Genomic DNA, 27,393 nt, shown 5'->3' with positions numbered 1-27,393 from the left:
CGCTCTGCACATAATGGTGGTTGTCTTAGGATAGTGTGTTGCTGTTATGATTTTATAGCTGTTTCTGTTCTATTAAACTAACGTTTGCATGAGCCACTGCAATGTCTTATCACTCAAGTTTAATCACAAGGAAGCTGCTATTGTTAGGAAAAGGGTTACTAATATGTTGTGACTCTTTTCCTATTGAGAGTAACAAGTATAAGCTCTTTCCCTAAGTTTAAAAGAGTATTGTCTATGAGTAAGCGCCTGTAGGGGGCACAAAACGCACCAGACTCATGTCTTTGTCCTACCTCCATGGTCTGTACAGCTTTGTCTCATGTCCATGAACTTTTGCCTTTTTGTATTTTTTTATTTATTCTACAATAAACTTTTGGACTTTTTTGTGCACCTCTGCGTAGTGCCTTCTACTTTCTTCTCTTAAAAGAGTATTTGTATGCCTGTTATTAATTCTGTTCACAGAATAGTATGAGCCTAGAGCTCCCAAACATCCCACATCATGGGTTTTCCTGCTCTACCCTGCTGTCCTTCCTGTAGCTTTTGCAATCCCAGTGAATCCAGGGATTGTCTCAACTCTGTACATATCTTGCCCAACCCTGCCATTGCCTACCTAGACTTCCCAGAATGCATCAGCAGCCTATATAATCATTGTTTGCTCTTGATACAAAAAACAGACCCTGCTCATGCAAAGTGATTCTGAAATTGGTATATCTGCTTATTACCTGTCAATAATGTATTTAGTAACTTAATATAATCCTGTTAAACTATTATAGCTTTTACCCCATACAGTCTTTATTATTTCCCCTAGTGACACTACTGAAGACACCCTATCACAGGGAAATGTATGTTCTCTAATAATGATTTGCACAATGTAATGTTTTGTTCTGAAGAGGGTCCAGCTACTTTCTGCCCCTAGGGTGGTTGTCATGGCTGGGAAATGGAGCTGTTATCTGTCTGCTGTGCAGTCGTCACCACTTTCTGGATCCCCAAGATCTCCTGACTTTTAATCTTGCTGTGTCTGATGCTGGGATCTCCATTTTTGGCTACTCACGGGGAATTGTGCAGCTCTTTCATGGAATGGGCAGTGAAGGCTTCCTGGTCAACTCCATCTGGACGTGCAAAGTAAGAGAATAGATAACTTGCTCTATTGCTGGAAGGTTCCTTACACGCCTTTTAATAATTGTATATCCACTCTTACATGCATGCACACACATTTGATAGATAGATAGATAGATAGATAGATAGATAGATAGATAGATAGATAGATAGACAGAAAGACAGACAGACATAATTTTGGTTAATTTAATATATATTTAATATTTTATTGGATATATATTTTATTCACTTTTTCTGAATATTTAATAAAGTGATTCAAAGTAATATAATCTTCTAATTTTCCATTATTAATTTTGAAAGCTCTGGTTTAGATTCTTAAATTTTTATTTTTTTTAAAAATGAATGGATGCTAATTGTGGAACCATAAAGTGTGTGTATGAAATATTTAGAAAATACAAACACAAAGAAACCCAAACAGTACGGCCGTGAGCTATGTTTGGCTCACAATTCGATATAGACCCAAGTTGCACAAAGTCAATCCTCAGTATCACTCCTTTGATATTGGAGCAGAAAGCATATAGGTAAAGAAAAACTCACCACACCACTTCATGAGATCGACACATAAGTTCCGCCACTAGCGCTGCCAATATCCTTCGGCTACTCCTGTGCCGCACACGAAGACGCCAGCTTCAAATTACGCGGCTCACAGGGTTTACGCTGAGTGGCTTGTTGGAAGGTGTGGGTGATGACGTGCTCGGCAATCCACCAATCATATGGATTCTTTACCAGGAAAGAAACTGCCGCTCGGGTCCGCTCCAAAACAGTAACACAGCTGATGTGTCGGATGACACTGGAATAAGTCACACATGAAAAGAGATTCCGACATCCATCATTTATATAAAAGTATTCAGTCTTTATTCATATTCGTTAAAAACAGGAACACAGCAAACAAACGGTCAGGTAAACCAAGGCGCAGCACGCAGGCATACGCGTTTCGGAAGTGAATTCCGTAGTCACAGCCTGTGACTACGGAATTCACTTCCGAAACGCGTATGCCTGCGTGCTGCGCCTTGGTTTGACCGTTTGTTTGCTGTGTTCCTGTTTTTAACGAATATGAATAAAGACTGAATACTTTTATATAAATGATGGATGTCGGAATCTCTTTTCATGTATGAAATATTTAGCAATTATGTCCATGATTTTGTACACCGTGTACACTATAGAATATGACACAACAAAAAATAAAGTCCTATACAGGCATACCTCGGAGATACTGCGGGATTGATCCTGGACCACCGTAATAAAGTGAATATAGCAATAGAGTCACACTTATTTTTTTTTAGTTTCCTAGTGCATATAAAAGTTATATTTACACTATATTGTTGTCTATTAAATGTTCAATACCATTATGTCTAAAATAAAAACAATATGCATACCTAATACCTAAGCTAACCATCATCTGAGTCTTCAGCAAGTCATAATCTTTTTGCTGGTGGTGTGTATATATGTGTGTAACTGTATATACATGTGTGTACATATGTGTGTAACTGTATATACATGTGTATATATGTGTGTAACTGTATATACATGTGTATATATGTGTGTAACTTTATATACATGTGTACATATGTGTGTATACATGTGTATATATGTGTGTAACTGTATATACATGTGTACATATGTGTGTATACATGTGTATATATGTGTGTATACATGTGTATATATGTGTGTATACATGTGTATATATGTGTGTATACATGTGTATATATGTGTATTCATTTCTATTTGTGTGTATTCATGTGTATTTATATGTTTATATGTGTATATATGTCAGAAAAATGGCACTGACAGACTTGCCCGACACATGGTTGCCATAAACCTACAATTTGTAAAAAAAAAAAGCAATATCTGCAAAGCGCAATAAAATGAAGGGGAATAAAACAAGCTATGCCTGTACTTGGATGCCTGTACTTGGATTTCTCTTCAAACTAAAGTGCCTGGTCTGCTGAAAAAAAACAAGGTATGATTTATGTTGGTACCTCTCAGTACGTTATTGATATGTAAATGCAAAGAGTGCAAACAACTTTTACCAGCCTTAACACAGGGATAGTAAATGGCTTTGTAAGGAATTAAAATAGCCTCTTTTATATGTAACAAAAATGTCTCAAATGTGCATTTTAAATGCTAAACTGTGAATATCTTTATAGCATCACTTAAACGGACACTAAACCCAATTTTATTTCTTTAATGATTCAGATACAGCACCAATTTTAAGCAGCATCCTAATTTACTCCTATTATCAATTGTTCTTTGTTCTCTTGCTATCGTTTTAAAAAAAAAAGCAGGAATGTAAAGATTAAGACCCGGCCCATTTTTGGTTGAGAACCTGGGTTATGCTTGCTTATTGGTTTGCTAAATGTAGCCACCAATAAGCAAACGCTATCCAGGGTGCTGAACCTAAAATGGGCTGGCTCCTACGCTTTAAATTCCTGCTTTTTAAAAAAGATAGAAAAAGAACAAAGAAAAATTGATAGTAGAAGTAAATTAGAAAGTTTCTTTAAATTGCTGCTTTTTCTGAATCATTAAGAAAAAAAATGAGCTTAGTGTCCCTTTAAGGGAATATGAAACCCATTTCTTTTCTTTCATGTTTAACATCTTATAATTTTTAACTACTTTCCAATTTACTTCTATTATCAAATTTCATGAGCCTTGCTTTTCAACAAAGGATACACAGAAAATGAAGCAAATTAGATCATAATAAACTGGAAAATTGTTAAAAAAAATTGCATGTCCTAGCTGAATCATGAAAGAAACATTTTGGGTTTCATGTAAAAATGTGTTTTTTTGGGGGGAATGAAGATCATCATCTGCTCACTATACTTGACGGTCTAATCTTTTCATATACTTACTGGCCATGGACCACGGCTTTATATGCAGACCTGTTTTTTTACTGGTATGATCCTAGTTTATTTTCTTTCCAATACCAGACTCTTGTCACTGCTCCCTCTGCTAATCTCCCTGCTGGCTGTACCTGTTCTCTAGACTTATTTGCTTGCCTGTGCCCATTGCTTGTGCCCTTACCAACCTACCTGGCTTTACTTCTTGGTTGTATATATAAGCCTTGAAATAGTTGGTTTTAACCTCAGATACCGTTGTCACAGCCTCTGTTTTACTGTTACTGTGCTGTTTACAGTATTAACAATAAAACAGAAAGCAGGATGTTTTAGCCTGGTACTGTAATCCGTGTTGTACATAATAATGACCAGTTTAACTCTACAAACAGCCAGAACAGCCCCATGTCCCCAGTCTTACATATTGTAAAATAGCAAATGTATGTTCTGCTTTTGTAAATTTGTTGTAGTCTCATCAGACAAAATATTTTAAAAATTGTTCAATTGTTTATTGCAAAAATTAGACTTTATGTATTTTTTCACTTGAAATTAAGCTTTTGTAAAACTCATAAATTAAACCTTTTGATAGAGCCCAATAAAAATGTATCAAAAAGTAAACTTGTAAACATCATTTTAAGGTAGCAGAACTGACACATCAGCCATATTGCATGCTAAGCAGCACATAAAGCTCAAGCTGGCTAAAGATATAAAAACAGTTTAGTTACTTCAGTGGTATCTTACACCGGCGCGACTACACAAAATATATCATAGAGCTTCGCTGAAATGCTGGAGAGGGTGCGGAAGCACTGGCACTGTGTTTCATATTTGGTGGGCTTGCCCCTTATTGAGACCTTACAGGCAGGAAATAAATCTAGTTTATAAACATCTTATAGTGTATAGTTTTAACCTGTCACCCATAACTGCTTTTTTAAACCAAAATTGTAAGATTAAGTCCAGTCTTTTACAAATTGGCCTTAATGGCAGATGCTCTCTAGTTGCGAGAAATCGTAAGACTGCCCATATCCCTTCATTGTCCTCTTGGTGTACCGGGGGGGGGGGTTACATATGCGGCCTTGTTGCCTATTTTTAGTCAAATTAAGCGATCACATATATGGCCCAATATACAAGTTACGCGCGTATATTTCACCCATCGCCTGCAGTTTTTACTCCCATAAACATAGAACCAGCATCGGCAGTAGGGACTACATCACCATAACTCCCTAGAAGCTTTAACAAACGCATGCGCAATATCCACCCCTAATCTGCCATCCCCCCACCACAATAAATAAAAAAATGTATTAACCCCTAATCCGCGAAACCCCACATCACAAAGTACCTAATTATACTATTAACCCCTAATCCGCCAACCCCCCACAATGAAAAGTACCCAATTACACTTATTACCCCTAAACTGCCAAGCCCCCAAAACGCAAGGTACGTAATTACACTATTAACTCCCAAACCCCCAACCCCCACAACACAAACAACTAATTAACCTATTAGCTCCTAAACCTCCAACCCCCACATCACAAAGTATTAATCTATTAACTAAGCCCCCTAACCTAACCTAAAATTCCAAAATACTAACTACCTTAAGAATTAATTAAAAATTACAAAAAATTTAAAAATTAATTACTTAATTAAAACCCCTAACATTATCGAAAATAAAAAATACTAACTTTACATAAAAATAAAAAATCCTAACATTAAATATACATAAAAAACCTAAGATTACATAAAAATAAAAAAAACTAAGATTACATTAAAATAAAAGAAGCTAAGATTACAAAAAAAACAACTACATTATTCTTCTTCAAAAATCTCCACCCCCAATCTTTCTATAACTGTTGACAACTCCATCATTACCCCTACCCCGCATGCCCGATGTCTTGGGGTCACATTTGACTCAGATCTTTCTTACACTCCTCACATTCAGTCCTTGGCTAAAGCCTGTCGCTTCCACCTTAAAAATATCTGTAAAATTAGACACTTCCTTACACAAGACACAACTAAGATTTTAATCCACTCTCTCATTCTTTCCCGCCTTGATTACTGCAACTCGGTCCTCTCTGGTCTCCCCACCTGCCACCTAGCTCCTTTACAATCCATAATGAATGCCTCTGCCAGACTCATCTTCCTTACACATTGCTCTTCATCTGCTGCTCATCTCTGCCAATCCCTTCACTGGCTTACTCTTGCCTCTAGGATCAAACACAAAATTCTCACTCTGACATACAAAGCCCTCAACTGCACTGCTCGCCCCTATATCTCAGACCTTGTCTCCAGATACTCTCCCTCCCGATATTCTCCCTCCCATCCCCTTCGTTCTGCTCATGACCTCCTACTCTCCTCCTATCTGGTTACCTCATCGCACTCCCGTTTACAGGACTTCTCCAGACTTGCTCCCATCTTGTGGAACTCTCTGCCTCTCCCCACATAACTCTCCCCTAGTTTTGAAAGCTTCAAGCGCTCCTTAAAGACTTTACTGTTCAGGGATGCATACAACCTATGCTAACCTTACTTTATACCAGTTCCACTCCTCCATTGCTATCCCCTGAACCCCCTTAGCGTGTAAGCCTAAGAGTCCAGCTGTTTGTAGATCCCCTTCTTAAGAGCTGACTACAACACTGCAACTCTTGGCAGGGCCCTCTACCCATTTGATCCCTATAATTGTTTTGTTGTACTCCCCATCCTATTGGCTGATTTGAATCTTAAAATTAGCACGTCTAAGTCTTTCAATTTGTATTGCACGCTAATACGGCCACACTAACTTTTTATTTTAAGCACAGTTAGCAATTAGGGCGCCACTTGTAACCTGGCCCACTAGGTATAAAAGGATGGGTAGACAAAGTTCCTGACTTGGGAACCTGTCTGCCCCACTCTCGTGGTGAATAGGCTGTTATACCTATTATCCAGACACTGTATGTCCACTGCCCAGACACGAGTAGAACGCTAACAGTTGCACGTGAGCGATATCGCAGTAGTGCGCGTATTACAAGTTGAAAGTAAACGCGGTCACTTGAGCCCAATTGAAGTTAACGTGCAGCGGGTTAGCACAACCTCAGAGCTCTGGCTAACTGTTAATCTTGAATAAGAAAATATAGTAGTAGCACAGTGGAAGAAATAAATGAATAGATAAATGAATACTCTCCTCCAAAGCTGTGACCACAGCCGTCCCTCAGCTTTCTCCTGGACCAATTTGAAAAATGTGCAAAGGTTTGGAGGATCTGGTTCACACAGAAGGGCTCACATTCAGGCTCAACCGGTTGTTCTATGTGGAAAGATTCACAGTCATGCAGTATCCACCAACATATGTGGAAAGAGTAATATATACTCACAGGACAGAGTTGGGTGTGGATAGTTGAGATTCAGTGATTCATAGTTGCAATGAGTTATTGCAGGGTTCATGAAGTGTAAAATATATGTATGCAATATATTCTGGCTTCAAAGGAAACAGATAATAAATACTGTTACTCATAGTTGCTAGGAGTTGCTGCAGGATTCATGAAGTGTAAAACATAACAATGCAAGATATTCAGGCTTCGAAGGGAAAAGTTAATAGATACTGTGATTTCTGGTTGCTAGGAGTTATTGCAGAGCTCACAGTAGTCAATATTAGTTGGAGCTGTATGACAGACTAATAAGCAGAGGAGCACAGGTGATAGGCAAGTTAACGTATTAAATACTGTTGTGGCAAATATTGGAGAATCACAGGAAAGCAGTTTCTTTACTTGGAACACATAAATGCAGAGTTCTGAATATATATATTTGCATGAGGATATTTGTGCAATCACAACCTGCATCAGTGAATAGATGTGTGCAAAACGATTACTTCTAGAGGAGTTAGAGAACATGCGGGAGCAATACATAGTGCTCTAGCCCTTTTTGTCTACTTCCCAAACATTGTATATCCACTGCCCAGGCACTGTATGTCCACTGTCCAGACACTTAATCTTGACTGCCTAAACACTGTTTGTCCACTGCCCAGACACTGTATGTCCACTACCCAGCCCCCCCTCTACAATACAACTAACCCCCCAAAATAATAAAGTCTACCTAAAAAAAACTATCCTAAAAAATAAAATTTCAAATAAAAAAGCCTATTCTTCAAAATAGAAAAACTCACCCCAAAAAAAGTCCTAACAAACCCCAAAGTTTGTACTCATTGAGTGAAAATCCAGCTCCCCTTGATCCAAAGTTGGGCCCTCTTCATCTACAGTCTAGGTGCCGGGCCCATCTTCTCAGAGGCGGACTTCGGTGGCCTCTTCTGACTCCTCTGCTCTGCATCTTCTTCAATGCTTAGGTTCTCTTCATCCATGGTCCAGTCGCGGGGGGCCCATTTTTGCTGTGGCGGAAGCGGACTTCAGTGGCCTTTTCCGCTGCCTCTGCTCGGCATTTTCTTTCTTCTCATCTTCTGCTCTCTTCCTAGAGCCCTCATCTTCATGTGGTCGCTACTGCACACTGAATTTCTGGAAGCTCGGAACCCCTTTATATAAGGATACCGCTTCATCCCTAATGGCTGTTTTTGTTTTATAATCTTTTATTGAGACTTTTAGGCAATAACAACATAAAAAGAATGTTCATTCACAATAACATAAAATTTTAGATACATTCGTACAGGTTTTTACCAGACCAGTACAGGGAATAAGCATACAATAAGTAAAGCTATTGGCATGTTACAAGTATAATGATGTGTACATGTAAGAACAGTAGCAATAAACATATAAGTATGAAATCCCTGTTTTCTATTATATACTCTCTATAGCACATAGGAGATCACTTTTGGACCTCAAGTAAACATATCTCAAAGTGAGGAGAGCTGGGGAAATATTGAGCAAAGATATACAGTAGGTATGTGTTTAGGAATATATTATAGTGGGGTCACTTTTGGACCTACAGTATTAAGGTAATAATAAGTCATAGTTCAATACTCAGCGGGTAAGAACCGCTTGAAATTAGTGGAAAAAATATAGCAGGATTAGTATATTATAACATAAGAAGATAACAAAGCGCTCTAATGTCTGCGGAACAAGTCAACTGTGCTGAAGTTATAATAAGGGCGCCACTCATGTATACGTATAAGTGCATGTATGGTAAATAGACTCGGACTGGACAATGCTAGCTTGGTAAGTGGGAATTGTCTCTTGAATTAGCCTATATCTATTGTGGAGTGTAGACTGGTATTAAACATGGGGAAGCCTCTAAAGTATTGAATATCATGGTGCTACAGGTATTCAAGTGCGTGACATACAATAAAAATTGCTCTCTGGTGTGACCAAGACGGGGAGTGTCTGCTAAGATTCATCACCTGGTGAAAAAAATTGGGTGTTAAGTCATTTAGTGACACTTATTATATCTTAGAGTGAACCATTTCACAACTTAGTAGATCATTATTGCCAACGGTGGTAGTAGTATACGCCCTTAGAAGACATTATTTGTTAACTCAGGTAGCCCTTTAAAAGTAATTAATGCAACTCTATTATCATTCATTCTTACCCTTCAACACTCAATATTTTGCACTGCCTCAGCCAATGGCAGTGCAGTAAAATATTAGAGAGGTTGTTGTCACCAATGAGGATTACATTCTAATTAATCGTATCAATGAGAGCTATTCCAATGTTTAAAATAATAGTTGAGACATACCCCTGTTCTTTGGCATTGTAAAACGGATCTCTCCAAGCTTACAGTCAAGCACTCTGAGTCAGAATACATACTTTATATAGTATTCAATATCAACTAAAGCATGAATAGCTAGTTAAACATAATAAACCTCATATTTTGCTGGCGCAATATTTGTGGTGGTATAAGAGGAAATTGTGAAGATAAACACATACATAAACATATACAATCGCAACTTAGTTATGTGAACTAGCTCTGAAAAATGTTAAGATAACTAGAGAGTGAAATTAAACTACACAGTGAGAATCCTTAATTAGGTAGTACAAGAGTCTCACACCAGATTTAGCTTCCAGTGAGTGTCCAGCATGTTGTCTGGCCCCAAGCTTGGTGGTGAAAGAATCATAACTCTGACTAGATTTTAGCCGATCCCTATCTATTGCACTCTGCTGTGGCTTCCAGCCGTTACAATAGTAGTGCTTTAGCTCTGAGGTTGTTGCAGTGCAGAGGGGCACAATTAGCATAGGTGTCCTTTAAGACAGTAACGTCCTGAGCTATAGCCATACAGGCATGCCTATTGATCTGGAGCAGTCCATCACTACCCCCAGTTCCTATATTTCTGGGCTGTGTAACCTCACAGTAAGTGGGCAAGGTCGAGGCCCCAGGTAGGTAAAGCTTTACCCATTTTCTTTATTGACCTGATTCCTCTGGTACGCCATTCAATTCAGATGTCTTCACCTCATTATCGCTAGAACCAGCAGGGTGCTGTGATGTGGCTAAACAGGAGGTAGAAGTTTGTCGAGTGGTGGTAGGCTCTGTTCCCTCTAATTTAAATCTGAAAATTGTGGGTTTTCCAGTTTTAAGAACTCAGCATATGGCAGGCATTACAAACCTGACCTTGCACATGTCTGTCCCTAATTGCCTTTAGCAGACTTGATAGGATAAGAACTCCAAACAACGCATGTTTTTACTAAAGTAACTGTGACTCCCTGTGTCCACTCCAATAATAATCTAGAATGGCTCCTCTAAATAAGGAAAATGGTGAATAGAATTTGTCAATTGAAAAAATATTGCAGCAAACAAGGTGTTAATCCATTCACCTAATTTCTTAATGTATTGCGGAACTGTAGAAAAATCTTGTAAGTACAGGTTTTGCAGAGAGCTAAAATGCTTTGTGTTATGAGATCTGATTATCTTTCTTCTCTTTCACTCCCCTGTCACTCTTCTCTCTGCTTTCTCATTAGGTTGATGGATTTTTGATTCTCCTCTTTGGCCTGATTAGTATTAACACACTGACTGCAATTAGTCTACTACGATATATAAAGGGATGTCGGCCACACCAGGGTGCGTATTAAATCAATTACTGGTATCTGACACTACATACTCTGCCAGAGAAGCGGTTACAGTTTGGTCACTAAGAAGTATGTCAGGATGCACAATGTTATTGACACCGTTAATTTTAATTAACAAGCTGCTGTTGAGCCTTTCAGTGTAAGGAGATTTGAAGACACCCAAAGCATACAAAAGATTTTATTTCTATGACTTGTTAAGCCAGTAAAGCTTGTTACTTTTAGGGTAGGAATGTAATTCAGCATTTCACCTTCTCTTTCTTCTTCATGAATGCTTCATTTTGCCCTTTCCAGACAGTAGATCCTATTTGCTGACCAATTGCTTTAGTTATTTTGATTATTAAAGTTATAATAGCTACTGTATCTTTTTTTTAAGTCTACTAGTAATATCACTAATGAATTATAGTCAATCAAAGCTAACCATTTTGTAATCTCCATGATTGTATTTGCCTAGATGTAATAAAATAGAAATAGTGTAACTAATATCGCTCTGAAAAAAATCACTGCACTCCATTTTATTGTTGGTGTTTACAGAAAGATTAGAAAATGTGAGATGTTTCTGTAAATGCGATTGGATTAAGGATTATATGACTTACATCTATAGAATGGATTTACAGCTATATATCTACCCTTCCTATACCATCTGGATGTAGTATTATTATCTACACTTCTTCCCTCTGCATTTGTGCTTAATGCCTATTTACGTTATCTGTATGGGGAATTAGAACCTATGCACATGTCCTATGTATTTGGTTTACTATCAGTAAACCTGCTTTTGTAGAACCATACGGCTAGATTACGAGTTGTGCGTTATGGTAAAAAAGCAGCGTTAAAGGTCCTAACGCTGCTTTTTTATGCCCGCTGCTATTACGAGTCTTGAAGGTTTAGGGTCACCGCACACTTTTTTGGCCTTACCGCAAAACGACTTACGTAAACTTTGTAAAGTCTTTTTTCTACGGGACTTCCATAGTGCTGGAGTCTGTCCTGGAAGGCCAAAAAGTGAGCGGTACACCCTACCCCGTCAAGAGTCCTAACGCATTTCAAAGTCAGTAGTTAAGAGTTTTATGGTACAACACCGTAACATAAAACTCTTAACTAAAGTGCTAAAAAGTACACTAACACCCATAAACTACCTATTAACCCCTAAACCGAGGCCCTCCCGCATCGCAAACACTATAATAAAATTATTAACCCCTAATCTGCTGCTCCAGACATCTTTCTTTTTACAGCTACTGTAAGCAGAGCGGAGTACTTCTTTCATATGTTTAAATACAAACTTGCCTGTAAAATAAAAATAAACCCTAAGCTAGCTACAATGTAACTATTAGTTATATTGTAGCTAGCTTAGGGTTTATTTTATAGGTATTTAGTTTTAAATAAGAATTATTTAGGTAATAATATTAATTTTTATTTAGATTTATTGTAATTATATTTAAGTTAGGGGGTGTTAGGGTTAGGGTTAGACTTAGGTTTAGGGGTTAATACATTTAGTATAGTGGCGGCGACGTTGGGGGCGGCAGATTAGGGGTTAATAAATGTAGGATGGTGGCGGCAATGTTAGGGATGGCAGATTAGGGGTTAATAATATTTAACAAATGTTTGTGAGGCTGGAGTGCGGCGGTTTAGGGGTTAATATGTTTATTATAGTGGCAACAACATTGGGGGTGGCAGATTTGGGGTTAATAAGTGTAGGTAGGTTGCGGCAACATTGGGGGCGGCAGATTAGGGGTTAATAAATATAATGTAGGTGTTGGCAATGTTGGGGGCAGCAGATTAGGGGTTCATAAATATAATGTAGGTGGCGGCGTTGTCCGGAGCCTCAGATTAGGGGTTAATAAGTATAATGTAGGTGTCGGCGATATTGTGGGCGGTAGATTGGGGGTTAACAAGTGTAATATTAGGGGTGTTTAGACTCGGGGTTCATGTTAGGGTGTTAGGTGTAAACATAAATTTTATTTCCCCATAGGAATAAATGGGGCTGCGTTACTGAGTTTTACGCTGCTTTTTTGCAGGTGCAGGACTTTTTTTCAGCCGGCTCTCCCCGTTGATTCCTATGGGGGAATCGTGCACGAGCACGTACAACCAGCTCACCGCTGACTTAAGCAGCGCTGGTATTGAAATGCGGTAAGGAGCTAAATTTTGCTCAACGCTCACTTCTTGCCTTTTAATGCCGGGTTTTTAAAAACCCGTATTACCAGCGCTGCAGGGAAGTGAGCGGTGAGAAAAAAACTATGTGATCTAGCCGATAGTTTGCCCATATTTCCTATAAAGTGCATGTTTAATTACTTTGTAGGATTGCCTTATTTTTATAGAAAAAAAGTGATCCAAAGAACAAAAGTATTAAATAAAAAGTCAATTCTTTATTAGAAAATTAAAACATATGGGCATCAAAAAATAGCGTGAAGAAGGAAAGAGCAGGTCTTACGCGTTTCGGCAGGGTTCAGCCGTAATCATAGACCATACATGCTCACAGGTGATACAGGTTTATATATCCTACACAGATTACCCATTGGTTAAAAAATGACACACCTCCTAAACACCATTTAAAGGGATCATCACACAAAAGATATATATGTAATAGGCGTTTTGACACCTATAATCAATGGCATTAGTGATAATAATGAAAAATAAAGAAAAATAACTAATTCTACATAAATATATACACATATATACAACAAGAGAAGGGGGGGGGTGTATATAGATGAGAATCAGGGAGAAAATCTAATAATGGAAATTCAAAATAATTAATAATAAATAAATATTCATATTAGTAAAAGATATATATATATATTAAAGTTGATATATTTCAAATTATAATAAACTCTCTGAATAAATAAATGAAAAAAATCACTATAGCTTACTATACATAAATATATAAACATAAGTAGCTAGATATACAAATAGTTCATTCAGAGTAGTTACCAGATATATCTTAAAAAATTAATTAGATGAAATACATATATATTAATTCTCCCAAAAATTAATAAGATCATTCTCTGAATTGAAACCATCAGGTTTTAGTGTGCACAGTTTATGGATCCAATAGACCTCCTGTCGTGCCAAGGTGGACCATTTATCACCACCTCTAGGATTATTCTTAATGATCTCTATGGCATTCCATGTAAAACTGCACACATTTCCATGATGAATATCAATAAAATGACTCGCAAGATCAGAGCAGTGATTTTCATTCCTAATGTATCCCAAATGTTCACGGATACGAGTACGAATGTCACGGGTAGTCATACCCACGTACTGAATTTTATGTTCCGTGCAACCAATGAGATACACTATGAACGAAGAAGAGCAATTGATGCATCCCCTGGTATCGAACACCTGGTTCGTGACATAGGAGCTAAAAGAACTACCTATCTTGACATGTTCACAGGCTTTACAATTCTTTCCACATCTATAAGTTCCATTATGTCTTAGCCAGGAACTCTGACTAACAGGTTTACGTAACTGGCTAGGTGAAATCAAATTGCCAAGTGTAAGACTCTTTCTATATGTAAACCTGCATCCTCCTTTGACCACATCTTTAAGAACGTCATCTCCATACAACATAGGTAAATATTTTTTGACTATATTGCAAATTTGATAATATTGGTTAGAATACCTTGTAATAAAGTTAGGTTTATTATCAAATTGGATCTTTCTATCACTGGATTTACCAACTACTGAGAGCAGACTGCTTCTATCACATTGTGCTGCGTATTCATGGGCCTGTTTGATAACCTTCTTACAATAGCCCCGTTTACGGAGTCTAGCACCCAGATTTTTACATTCAGAGTTGAATACCTGTTCATTAGAGCAAATTCTTCTATTTCTCAGGAACTGTCCCTTCGCTATGCCCTGAAATACATGCTGTGGGTGAGAGCTGGAAGAATGTAGGATTGAATTTCCAGCTATTGGTTTACGAAACAACTGAGTTTCAATTTTTTCAGAGTTCCCATCCATCACCAGCTCCACATCCAAAAAATGTATTTTATGTTTTTGCCATTCATAGGTAAACTTAATCTCAGGGACACAAGAGTTCAAATATTCAACGAATCCCTTAGCCTCAGAAGAATTTAATTTAGTTAGAAAAATAAGATCATCAATAAATCTTTTGTAGCAAACAACTCCCCTGGATGAGTCGACACTAGGTCCAAAGAGGTATTTATACTCGAACCAGCCCATAAATAAATTAGCATATGAGGGGGCGAATTTCGCCCCCATGGCTGTACCTCTCAATTGGACATAGTACGATCCCTCAAACTGGAAGTAGTTACGCTCCAAAAGAAAACGGATGGATCTAATGATAAATTCTTTAGTTTCATTTGAATAGTTAGTAAGCAAATTAAGAAAAAAGGCCACAGCTTCCAGGCCCAGGGGTATTGAGGTGTACAAAGCCACCACATTGACCGTAAGCCAACTCATATCTTCCACCACCTGCACATTCTCAACAATATTTAACAAATGTGTAGTATCTCTCAAAAAACTGGGAAGAGAAGAAACCAAGGGTTGCAGAATACTGTCAATCCACTCTGACAGGTGTTCAAATAGGGAACCAATCCCAGCAACTATTGGTCTTCCCTTAATGTTAACTACACTTTTGTGAGTCTTGGGCAGGTGGTGGAAAATAGGAGTGATGGGGTCCGAAATGAATAAGAACTCAAATGTGTCCCTATCGATAATACCAAGGTGAAGACCATCATCTAAAAGGTCTCTTAACTGTTTTTGAAAACATAACGTAGGGTTTCTCCTTAGTATTCTGTAAGAGGATAAATCGCTAAGCTGACGTTCAGCTTCAGATATGTACATCTGTCTGTCCATTACAATGATATTCCCCCCCTTATCAGAGTTTTTCACCACAATAGACAGATTGTTTTGCAATGAGACAATGGCCTCTTTTTCTTTTTCTAGTCAAGTTGGAGTACTGATCCCTAGACGTATTATCCAGCTTTTTTAAGTCCTCAAGGACTCTCTTATGAAAACTTTCAAGTACTCTACCTCTAGATTGAACTGGATAGAATTTTGATCTATTTTTAAATTTAGGAGGACATTGCGATAGGGAATCCATAGCTTGCTCACATTCCAAATCCTGGAGAGAAGCTAAATCGCGCATGTCCCTAAATTGAAAAAGAGAGCCAATATTCATGGTACCACTATTGTCAACATAGGTGGAATCATTTACTCATTCAGTATCATTAAAATGTCTACGAAGGGTAAGGTTTCGTATGAACCTATTTAAATCTAGAATGGTTTGAAAAATGTCAAATTTTTTAGTACAAAGCCACCACATTGACCGTAAGCCAACTCCTATTTTCCACCACCTGCCCAAGACTCACAAAAGTGTAGTTAACATTAAGGGAAGACCAATAGTTGCTGGGATTGGTTCCCTATTTGAACACCTGTCAGAGTGGATTGACAGTATTCTGCAACCCTTGGTTTCTTCTCTTCCCAGTTTTTTGAGAGATACTACACATTTGTTAAATATTGTTGAGAATGTGCAGGTGGTGGAAGATATGAGTTGGCTTACGGTCAATGTGGTGGCTTTGTACACCTCAATACCTCACACCCTGGGCCTGGAAGCTGTGGCCTTTTTTCTTAATTTGCATACTAACTATTCAAATAAAACTAAAGAATTTATCATTAGATCCATCCGTTTTCTTTTGGAGCGTAACTACTTCCGGTTTGAGGGATCGTACTATGTCCAATTGAGAGGTACAGCCATGGGGGCGAAATTCGCCCCCTCATATGCTAATTTATTTATGGGCTGGTTCGAGTATAAATACCTCTTTGGACCTAGTGTCGACTCATCTAGGGGAGTTGTTTGCTCCAAAAGATTTATAGATGATCTTATTTTTCTAACTAAATTAAATTCTTCTGAGGCTAAGGGATTCGTTGAATATTTGAACTCTTGTGTCCCTGAGATTAAGTTTACCTATGAATGGCAAAAACATAAAATACATTTTTTGGATGTGGAGCTGGTGATGGATGGGAACTCTGAAAAAATTGAAACTCAGTTGTTTCGTAAACCAATAGCTGGAAATTCAATCCTACATTCTTCCAGCTCTCACCCACAGCATGTATTTCAGGGCATAGCGAAGGGACAGTTCCTGAGAAATAGAAGAATTTGCTCTAATGAACAGGTATTCAACTCTGAATGTAAAAATCTGGGTGCTAGACTCCGTAAACGGGGCTATTGTAAGAAGGTTATCAAACAGGCCCATGAATACACAGCACAATGTGATAGAAGCAGTCTGCTCTCAGTAGTTGGTAAATCCAGTGATAGAAAGATCCAATTTGATAATAAACCTAACTTTATTACAAGGTATTCTAACCAATATTATCAAATTTGCAATATAGTCAAAAAATATTTACCTATGTTGTATGGAGATGACGTTCTTAAAGATGTGGTCAAAGGAAGATGCAGGTTTACATATAGAAAGAGTCTTACACTTGGCAATTTGATTTCATCTAGCCAGTTACGTAAACCTGTTAGTCAGAGTTCCTGGCTAAGACATAATGGAACTTATAGATGTGGAAAGAATTGTAAAACCTGTGAACATATCAAGATAGGTAGTTCTTTTAGCTCCTATGTCATGAACCAGGTGTTCGATACCAGGGGATGCATCAATTGCTCTTCTTCGTTCATAGTGTATCTCATTGGTTGCACAGAACATAAAATTCAGTACGTGGGTATGACTACCCGTGACATTCGTTCTCGTATCCGTGAACATTTGGGATACATTAGGAATGAAAATCACTGCTCTGATCTTGCGAGTCATTTTATTGATATTCATCATGGAAATGTGTGCAGTTTTACATGGAATGCCATAGAGATCATTAAGAATAATCCTAGAGGTGGTGATAAATGGTCCACCTTGGCACGCCAGGAGGTCTATTGGATCCATAAACTGTGCACACTAAAACCTGATGGTTTCAATTCAGAGAATGATCTTATTAATTTTTGGGAGAATTAATATATATGTATTTCATCTAATTAATTTTTTAAGATATATCTGGTAACTACTCTGAATGAACTATTTGTATATCTAGCTACTTATGTTTATATATTTATGTATAATAAGCTATAGTGATTTTTTTCATTTATTTATTCAGAGAGTTTATTATAATTTGAAATATATCAACTTTAATATATATATATCTTTTACTAATATGAATATTTATTTATTATTAATTATTTTGAATTTCCATTATTAGATTTTCTCCCTGATTCTCATCTATATACACCCTCCCTTTTCTTGTTGTATATATGTGTATATATTTATGTAGAATTAGTTATTTTTCTTTATTTTTCATTATTATCACTAATGCCATTGATTATAGGTGTCAAAACGCCTATTACATATATATCTTTTGTGTGATGATCCCTTTAAATGGTGTTTAGGAGGTGTGTGATTGTTTAACCAATGGGTAATCTGTGTAGGATATATAAACCTGTATCACCTGTGAGCATGTATGGTCTATGATTACGGCTGAACCCTGCCGAAACGCGTAAGACCTGCTCTTTCCTTCTTCACGCTATTTTTTGATGCCCATATGTTTTAATTTTCTAATAAAGAATTGACTTTTTATTTAATACTTTTGTTCTTTGGATCGCTTTTTTTTTATTATTTTGGGAGGGAGAGGAGCCCTCCTATCCTTTGAAGGAACAAGTTTATTCCCAGCCTTGGAGTTTTGTCCTGTGAATAGAGGTTCTGTGAGTTCTATCACTATACACAGCATCTGAAGCGCTACGTATGCGAGCTGGATTGGGACAGCGTCTGACGTCACCCGGAAGTGCTGAAAAGGTACATGCTGGCCGGAGACGCCGAGGAGGAGAGAACGCTCAGACCTCGTGAAGAGGTGTATTGCCACGGAGCTGAAACATACACCATAGAGGTGAGCGATACGTCCTCTGGTTGCGAGAAGTGAATGGTGGTTGATTGCCCATTTACCGTGCGAAGAAATGCCGGAATAGCCTTCCTTGGAGTGGTGAGTCAGGACTGGTATTGACGCCTCTGTCCTTCTGTTTCCCTTTTTTGCTGTGTATATTGTGTATAGTTCTACACCTCTGCTATCTGACTATACAGAATACGTTGGACATACCTATATCCATTTGCCTAACTACACACACGGACTTTGCACATGTGTTGTTGCCTTATTTTTATCTCAGGCAATCTTGAAAACCCTAAATTATATTTGGAAAGGAAGCGTTAGGACTTCACTTCCCTGGGGCTTCTTAGCAAAATGGTGAAGTGTAATTTATTAAATGTGGTCTAATATATACTGCATCTATCACCAAACCAGACCTTCTGTCACAATATACATCTTTAGACATGTATATGTATGTATATGAATTGTAAAGCCCTTTGCCTGCCTTTTTTTCTAAAACCTGAGACCTCATATATTTTTTTATGCAATATTTTATGCAATATTTCTTATGCATAATTTTTAATAGATGATGTTATTATGAGTGCAACTGTACTTTGTGATGTAAGTCCGTTTACTGTCAACTCATAATATGAGAAAAAAAACCAACGCATGCAAACAGCCGCTATACACAGCTTATCACGGGTAGCTGTTAGCGATCCACTTGCAATCTGGCCCTTGGTCAAGAAACTAAACTTATTAGATGAAACCTTCTTTGTTCTTGATTACCACAAATATTCAATGGGATGCTAGCTTGGGATTTTATCTAGGGTTCATAGAAGGTAGGATAGGAAAAAGCAGTAGTCAATGGAAGCAGGTCCTCTTTTTACGTTTCCTACAAGAGGGGGAGAATAATTTTTACCAATGAGGATGGTCAAGACACATTAATTATGGGTGTTTATTCTGTAATGGAGGAATGTGTACAGACATACAGTAATCATTGGTATTAGCTTGAAGCAAGACATTATTTTCTAAGGAAAGTCTCAACATATCTGAATATTAGCAATTTGTTCTTTCAGTCTTTCACTATGAACTGTCCTTTGTTTTAGCTCAAAGTGTGAACAAGCAGAGTGTTGCAGTGGCTCTTGTCTTTATCTGGATATCTTCCATTGTCTGGTCTGGATCACCAGTACTGGGATGGGGCAGCTTCACAGGTAAAGAATACAGTTTGTATTGTAATGTATTATGCTACATGTTAAAAGGAGAATACTTCTTAGTTGCATATAAAGCAGCTAGTTTGTGAGTTTTGGTAAACGCACTGTTACCAAGTGCTTTTCTCCTGCATAAATGGAATGCACCTAATTCACAATATGTGAGACAATTATGTGGTTGTTTGTAAAACGTGTCTCACGGGTGGCCTGCTATGTACAGTGACAAAAATGTGCTTTGTTAGTGCAGAGAAGGGGATCTAAATAATCTGCATAAACTCACTATTAAACAAGTAGTGGGATGTTTTCTTTCATCACAGATACTAACTCACCTCAAAAACGCACAGTGAGGCACAAAGAAAAAACATCATGAGAATATCCAGCATCTAAAAAAAAATCCAAGTGCAATACAAAAATAGTTTATACATGCAAACATATATACATACTTAAGTACATACATACAGACATACATGTGTAAGTATATACATACATACATACTGTACACACATGTGTGTATATATAAATGCATGTGTATATACATACATGTGTATATACGTACATACATACATACATGTGTATATACATACATACATGTGTATATACATACATACATACATGTGTATATACATACATACATGTGTATATACATACATACATGTGTATATACATACATACATGTGTATATACATACATACATACATGTGTATATACATACATACATACATACATGTGTATATACATACATACATGTGTATATGCATACATGTGTTTGTACATACATACATGTGTGTATACATACATACATGTGTGTATACATACATACATGTGTATATACATACATACATGTGTATATACATACATACATGTGTATATACATACATACATACATACATGTGAATATACATATATACATACATATATACATACATACATGCGTATATACATACATACATGTGTATATACATACATACATGTGTTTATACATACATACATGTGTTTATACATACATACATGTGTATATACATACATACATATATGTGTATATTTGTACAGTTATTCATAAAAAATGAAGATGGTACAATTTTTTTATTTTTATTAAGGAACTATACACATTATGGACTAGATTACAAGTGGAGCGCTAAATATCGCTTTTGAGAAAGCGATATTAGCGCTCCACTGAGTAATACCAGCGCACGTTAATGTGTGCTGGTATTACAAGTTGAGCACAATGAGATCTCAACCTCGCTCCAATAGCAGCCTCATTCTCATGCTGTCAGACATTGTGGGTTCAATTACAGGCCCAAGATGGTCAGAAACAAGGAACTCTCTTCTGAAACTTATTAGTCCATTCTTGTTCTGAGAAATGAAGGCTATTCCATGAGAGATATTGCCAAAAAGCTGAAGATCTTGTATAATGCTGTGTACAACTCTCTTCATAGATCAGCACAAACTGTCTCTAACCAGAATAGAAAGAGGAGTGGTAGGCCCTGGTGCACAATTGAGCAAGAGGACAAATACATTAGAGTGTCTGGTTTGAGAAACACCTCACAGGTCCTCAACTGGCAGCTTCATTAAATAGTACCTCAAAACACCAGTCTCAACATCAACAGTGAAAAGGCGACTCCGGGATGCTGGCCTTCTAGTCTAAGGTGAAAAAAAAGTCTTATCTCAGACCGGCCAATAAAATGAAAAGATTAAGATGGGCAAAAAAATACAGACAGAAGATTAGAAAAATGTGTTATGGGCAGGCAAATCTAAGTTTGAGGTGTTCGGATCACAAAGAAGAACATTTGTGAGATGCAGACCAAATGAAAAGACGCTGGAGGAGTGCTTGACACCATCTGTCAAGCATGGTGGAGGCAATGTGATGGTATGAAGGTGCTTTGGTGGTGGTAAAGTGGGATATTTATACAGGGTAAAAGGGACCTTGAAGAAGGAAGGCTATCAATCCATTGTGCAACGCTATGCCATACCCTGTGGACAGCTTGATTAAAGCCTAATTCCACCTACAACAGGACAATGACCCAAAGCACAGCTCCAAACTATGTAAGAACTGTTTAGGTAAGAAGCAGTCATCTGGTATTCTTTCTTTAATGGAGTGGCCAGCACAGTCACCAGATTTCAATCTTATTAAGCTGTTGTGGGATCAGCTTGACCTTATGGTATGTAAGAAGTGGTCATTAAGCCAATCCAACTTGTAAGAGGTGCTTCAGGAAGCATGGGGTGAAATCAATTCAGATTACCTCAACAAATTGACAACTAGAATGCCAAAGGTCTGTAAGGCTGTAATTGCTGCACATGGAGGATCCTTTGATGAAAGCAAAGTTTGAAGGACTTAATTATTATTTCACATAAAAATAATTATTTCTAACCTTTTCATTGACTATTTCCTATCCATGCTCATTTCATGTATGTTTTCAGGGAAATAAGGAAATTTCTAAGTGACCCCAAACTTTTGAACACCAGTATGTGTATATATATTATATACACTCACCGGCCACTTTATTAGGTACACCTTGCTAGTACTGGGTTGCACCCACTTTTGCCTTCAGAACTGCCTTAATTCTTTGTGGCATAGATTCAACAATGTGTTGGAAACATTCCTCAGACATTTTGGTCCATATTGACATGATAGCATCATGCAGTTGCTGCAGATTTGTCAGCTGCACATCCATGATGCGAATCTCCCATTCCACCACATCCCAAAGGTACTCTATTGGATTGAGATCTGGTGACTGTGGAGGCCATTGGAGTACAGTGAACTCATTGTCATCCTGCTGGAAGTAGCCATCCGAAGATGGGTACACTGTAGTCATAAAGAGATGGACATGGTCAGCAACAATACTCAGATAGGCTGTGTCATTTAAACGGTGCTCAATTGGTACTAAAGGGCCCAAAGTGTGCCAAGAAAATACCCCCCACATCTTTACACCACCAGCCTGAACCATTGATACAAGACAGGATGGATCCATGCTTTCATGTTGTTTATGCCAAATTCTGACCCTACCATCTGAATGTTGCAGCTGAAATCGAGACTCATCAGACCAGCAACATTTTTCCAATCTTCTATTGTCCAATTGTGCTGAGCCTATATGAATTGTAGCCTCAGTTTCCTGTTCTTAGCTGACAGGAGTGGCACCCGGTTTGGTCTTCTGCTACTGTAGCCCATCTGCTTTAAAGTTCGATGTGTTTTGCATTCAGAAATGGTATTCTGCATACCTTGGTTGTAACGAGTGGTTATTTTAGTTACTGTTGCCTTTCTATCATCTCAAACCAGTCTGCCCATTCTCCCCTGATCTCTGACATCAACAAGGCATTTTCGTCCACACAACTGCCGCTCACTGGATATTTTCTCTTTTTCTGACTATTCTCTGTAAACCCTAGAGATGATTGTGCGTGAAAATCCCAGTGGATCAGCAGTTATTAAAATACTCAGACCAGCCCGTCTGGCACCAACAATCATGCAACGTTCAAAGTCACTTAAATCCCCTTTCTTCCCCATTCTGATGCTCAGTTTGAACTTTAGCAAGTTGTCTTCACCACGTCTAGATGCCTAAATGCATTGAGTTTCTGCCATGTGATTGGCTGATTAGCAATTTGTGTTACCAAGCAATTGAACAGGTGTACCTAATAAAATGGCCGGTGAGTGTATGTATATACGCATATACACATATATTTACAGGGAACACACAGTTCCCATAAACCGCATTGTAAAGGCACTTTTCAGTGCCAGGTTTTTCTAACACCCCACTCCCACCAACTTTGGATCCCAAAAAACATAATTTATGTAAGAACTTACCTGATAAATTCATTTCTCTCATATTGGCAAGAGTCCATGAGCTAGTGACGTATGGGATATACAATCCTACCAGGAGGGGCAAAGTTTCCCAAACCTCAAAATGCCTATAAATACACCCCTCACCACACCCACAATTCAGTTTAACGAATTGTCAAGTAGTGGGGTGATAAAGAAAGGAGTAAAAAGCATCAACAAAGGAATTTGGAAATAATTGTGCTTTATACAAAAAAATCATAACCACCATAAAAACGGTGGGCCTCATGGACTCTTGCCAATATGAAAGAAATGAATTTATCAGGTAAGTTCTTACAAAAATTATGTTTCTTTCATGTAATTGGCAAGAGTCCATGAGCTAGTGACGTATGGGATATACATTCCTACCAGGAGGGGCAAAGTTTCCCAAACCTCAAAATGCCTATAAATACACCCCCCCACCACACCCACAATTCATTTTTTTTACAAATTTTGCCTCCTATGGAGGTGGTGAAGTAAGTTTGTGCTAGATTTCTACGTTGATATGCGCTTCTCAGCATGCTGAAGCCCGGTTCCTCTCAGAGTGCAGTGAATGACAGAGGGATGTGAAGAGAGTATTACCTATTGAATGCAATGGTCATCCTAATGGGGATCTATTTCATAGGCTCTCTGTTATCGGTCGTAGAGATTCATCTCCTACCTCCCTTTTCAGATCGACGATATCCTCTTATATACCATTACCTCTGCTGATTCTCGTTTCAGTACTGGTTTGGCTATCTACTATATGTAGATGAGTGTCTTTTTGTAAGTATGTTTTCCTTTATTAAGACACTCTCAGGTATGGTTTGGCACTTTAAAATGTAAAGCTCTAAATATAATGTTTGTACTTATATTTGCTATGATTCAGGTTTATCAGTATATTTCCTTTTTGCAGACTGTCAGTTTCATTTTGGGAAATGCACATATGGAAAAAAAAAAAAAAAAAAAAATTCTTACCTGAAATTTTTCAAATTTGACTTTTTTCTAAATTGCGGGCTGTTAGGCTCGCAGGTGCGCAAAATGCTATAATTTATTGCGTCATTCTTGGCGCAAGACTTTTTTGGCACGAGAATTACATTTGTTGATGTTTTTTCGTCATTTCCGGCGTCTTAGTTGGCGCCGAGTATTTTCACGTAGTTGCGTCATCTATGACGCTCGTGTTTGTTGCAGACATTTTTGGCGCCAAAACATATTTTGTCAGTTATGGGCGTCATACATGGCGCCAGACTTTGACATTATTTAAGTCTTCATGCATTTTTGCTTCTGGTTTCCAGAGGCTTATTCTGTTTGCATTTTTTCCCATTCCTGAAATTGTCATATAAGGAAATTGATCATTTTGCTTTATATGTTATTTTTTCTCTTACATATTGCAAGATGTCTCAATCTGATCCTGTTTCAGAATCCACTATGGGAATCCTGCTGCCTGATGTCGGTTCTACCAAAGCTAAGTGCATTTGTTGTAAACTTGTGGCTGTAGTTTGTGATAATTGTCATAACAAACTTTTACATGCAGAAAATATTTCCATTAGTAGTACTCCATTACCTGTTGTTATTCCTTCAACATCTAACGCTCAGGATATTCCTGTTAATGTGAGAGTATTTGTTTCTAATTCTATTCAGAAGGCTTTGTCTGTCATACCACCTTCTAATAAACGTAAAAGGTCTTTTAAAACTTCTCATAAGATTGATGATTTTTTATATGACTGACAACATTCTGATTTACCTATCTCTGATGAGGATCTATCTGGTTCAGAAGATTCTACCTCAGATATTTACACTGACAAATCTTCATACCTATTTAAAATGGAGTATATTCGTTCCTTATTAAAAGAGGTGTTGATTGCATTAGATATGGAGAAGACTAGTCCTCTTGATATTAAAACCAGTAAACGTTTAAATTTGTTTTTTAAACCTCATGTAGTTATTCCAGAGGTTTTTCCAGTTCCTGATGCTATTTCAGATGTAATTTCTAGGGAATGGACTAGGTACTTCATTTACTCCTTCTTCAAGGTTTAAGAAACTGTATCCTTTGCCATCTGATAGGTTGGAGTTTTGGGAAAAGATCCCCAAAGTTGATGGGGCTATCTCTACTCTTGCAAAGCGTACTACTATTCCTACGGCAGATAGTACTTCTTTTAAAGATCCTTTAGACAGGAAGCTTGAATCTTATCTAAGGAAGGCTTATTTATGTTCAGGTCATTTTCTTAGGCCTGCTATTTATGTTGCTGCTGCTTCAACTTTTTGGTTGGAAACTTTAGCGCGACAAGTACCAGATCATAATGTATATAGCATTGTTAAGCTAATTCAACATGCTAATAATTTCATTTGTGATGCCATTTTTGATATCATTAGAATTGATGTCAGATATATGTCTTTAGCTATTTTAGCTAGAAGAGCTTTATGGCTTAAATCTTGGAATGCTGATATGACTTCTAAATCAACGTTGCTATATCTTTCTTTCCAAGGTAATAAATTATTTGGTTCTCAGTTGGATTCTATTATTTCAACTGTCACTGGGGGGAAGGGAGCTTTTTTGCCTCAGGATAAAAAATCTAAGGGTAAATCCAGGGCTGCTAATTGTTTTCGTTCCTTTCGTCAGACTAAGGAACAGAAACCTGACCCTTCCCCTAAGGGAACGGTTTCCAATTGGAAGCCTTCTCCAGTCTCCATTTAGAAAATCAAAATCAGCCCCCAAGTCCGCATGAAGGTGCGGCCCTCATTCCAGCGCAGCTGGTAGGGGGCAGATTAAGATTTTACAAGGATGTTTGAATCAATTCAATCCAAAATCATTGGATTCAAACTGAGACCGCCTGTGAGAAGTTTCTTTCTCTCACGCATTCCAGTGAACCGAGTAAAGGCTCAGGCTTTCCTGAAGTGTGTTTCAGACCTTGAGTTTTCTGGGGTAATTTTGCCAGTTCCTTTTTAGGAATGGGGTCTGGGGTTTATTTCAAATCTGTTCATTGTTCCAAAGAAGGAGAATTCTTTCAGACCAGTTCTGGATCTAAAAATTTTGAATCATTTTGTAAGAATACCAACATTCAAGATGGTGACTATAAGGACTATTCTGCCTTTTGTTCAGCAAGGGCATTTTATGTCCTAAATAGACTTACAGGATGCATATCTTCATATTCCGATTCATCCAGCTCACTATCAGTTCCTGAGATTCTCTTTTCTAGACAAGCATTACGAATTTGTTGCTCTTCCTTTTGGCTTAGCAACAGCTCCAAGGATCTTTTCGAAGGTTCTCGTGCCCTTCTCTCTGTAATCATACAGAATACAGCTCCTGTCTAATTTCTGCAGTCCATATCTCAGGTATAGACAATTGGGAAGCGGATTATCTCAGTCACCAGACTTTACATCCAGGGGAGTGGTCTCTTCAACCAGATGTATTTTTTCGGATTGTTCAGATGTGGGGGCTTCCAGAGATAGATCTCATGGCCTCTCATCTAAACAGGAAACTTCCCAGGTATCTGTCCAGGTCCAGGGATCCTCAGGCGGAAGCAGTGGATGCGTTGACACTTCCTTGGAGTTATCAACCTGCTTATATCTTTCCGCCTCTAGTTCTTCTTCCAAGAGTGATTTACAAAATCATAATGGAGCGTTCG

At 37.8% G+C, this 27,393-nt stretch overlaps 1 protein-coding gene across 1 annotated transcript in view; it reads left to right on the top strand.

Moving 5' to 3' along the window:
- The window catches only part of LOC128637086 (opsin-5-like), a 90,060-nt gene that overhangs the window by 6,964 nt on the left and 55,703 nt on the right, over positions 1 to 27,393 (top strand). Inside the window, exons 2-4 of the mRNA XM_053689772.1 lie at positions 914 to 1,119; positions 10,805 to 10,904; positions 19,879 to 19,983. Of these exons, the coding sequence (XP_053545747.1) occupies positions 914 to 1,119; positions 10,805 to 10,904; positions 19,879 to 19,983 (411 nt within the window). The remainder of the gene's footprint in view (positions 1 to 913; positions 1,120 to 10,804; positions 10,905 to 19,878; positions 19,984 to 27,393) is intronic.

Source organism: Bombina bombina, chromosome 1, assembly GCF_027579735.1.
Source record: "Bombina bombina isolate aBomBom1 chromosome 1, aBomBom1.pri, whole genome shotgun sequence".
Taxonomy (NCBI): domain Eukaryota; kingdom Metazoa; phylum Chordata; class Amphibia; order Anura; family Bombinatoridae; genus Bombina; species Bombina bombina.
This window is presented reverse-complemented; position numbering and strand designations above follow the sequence as displayed.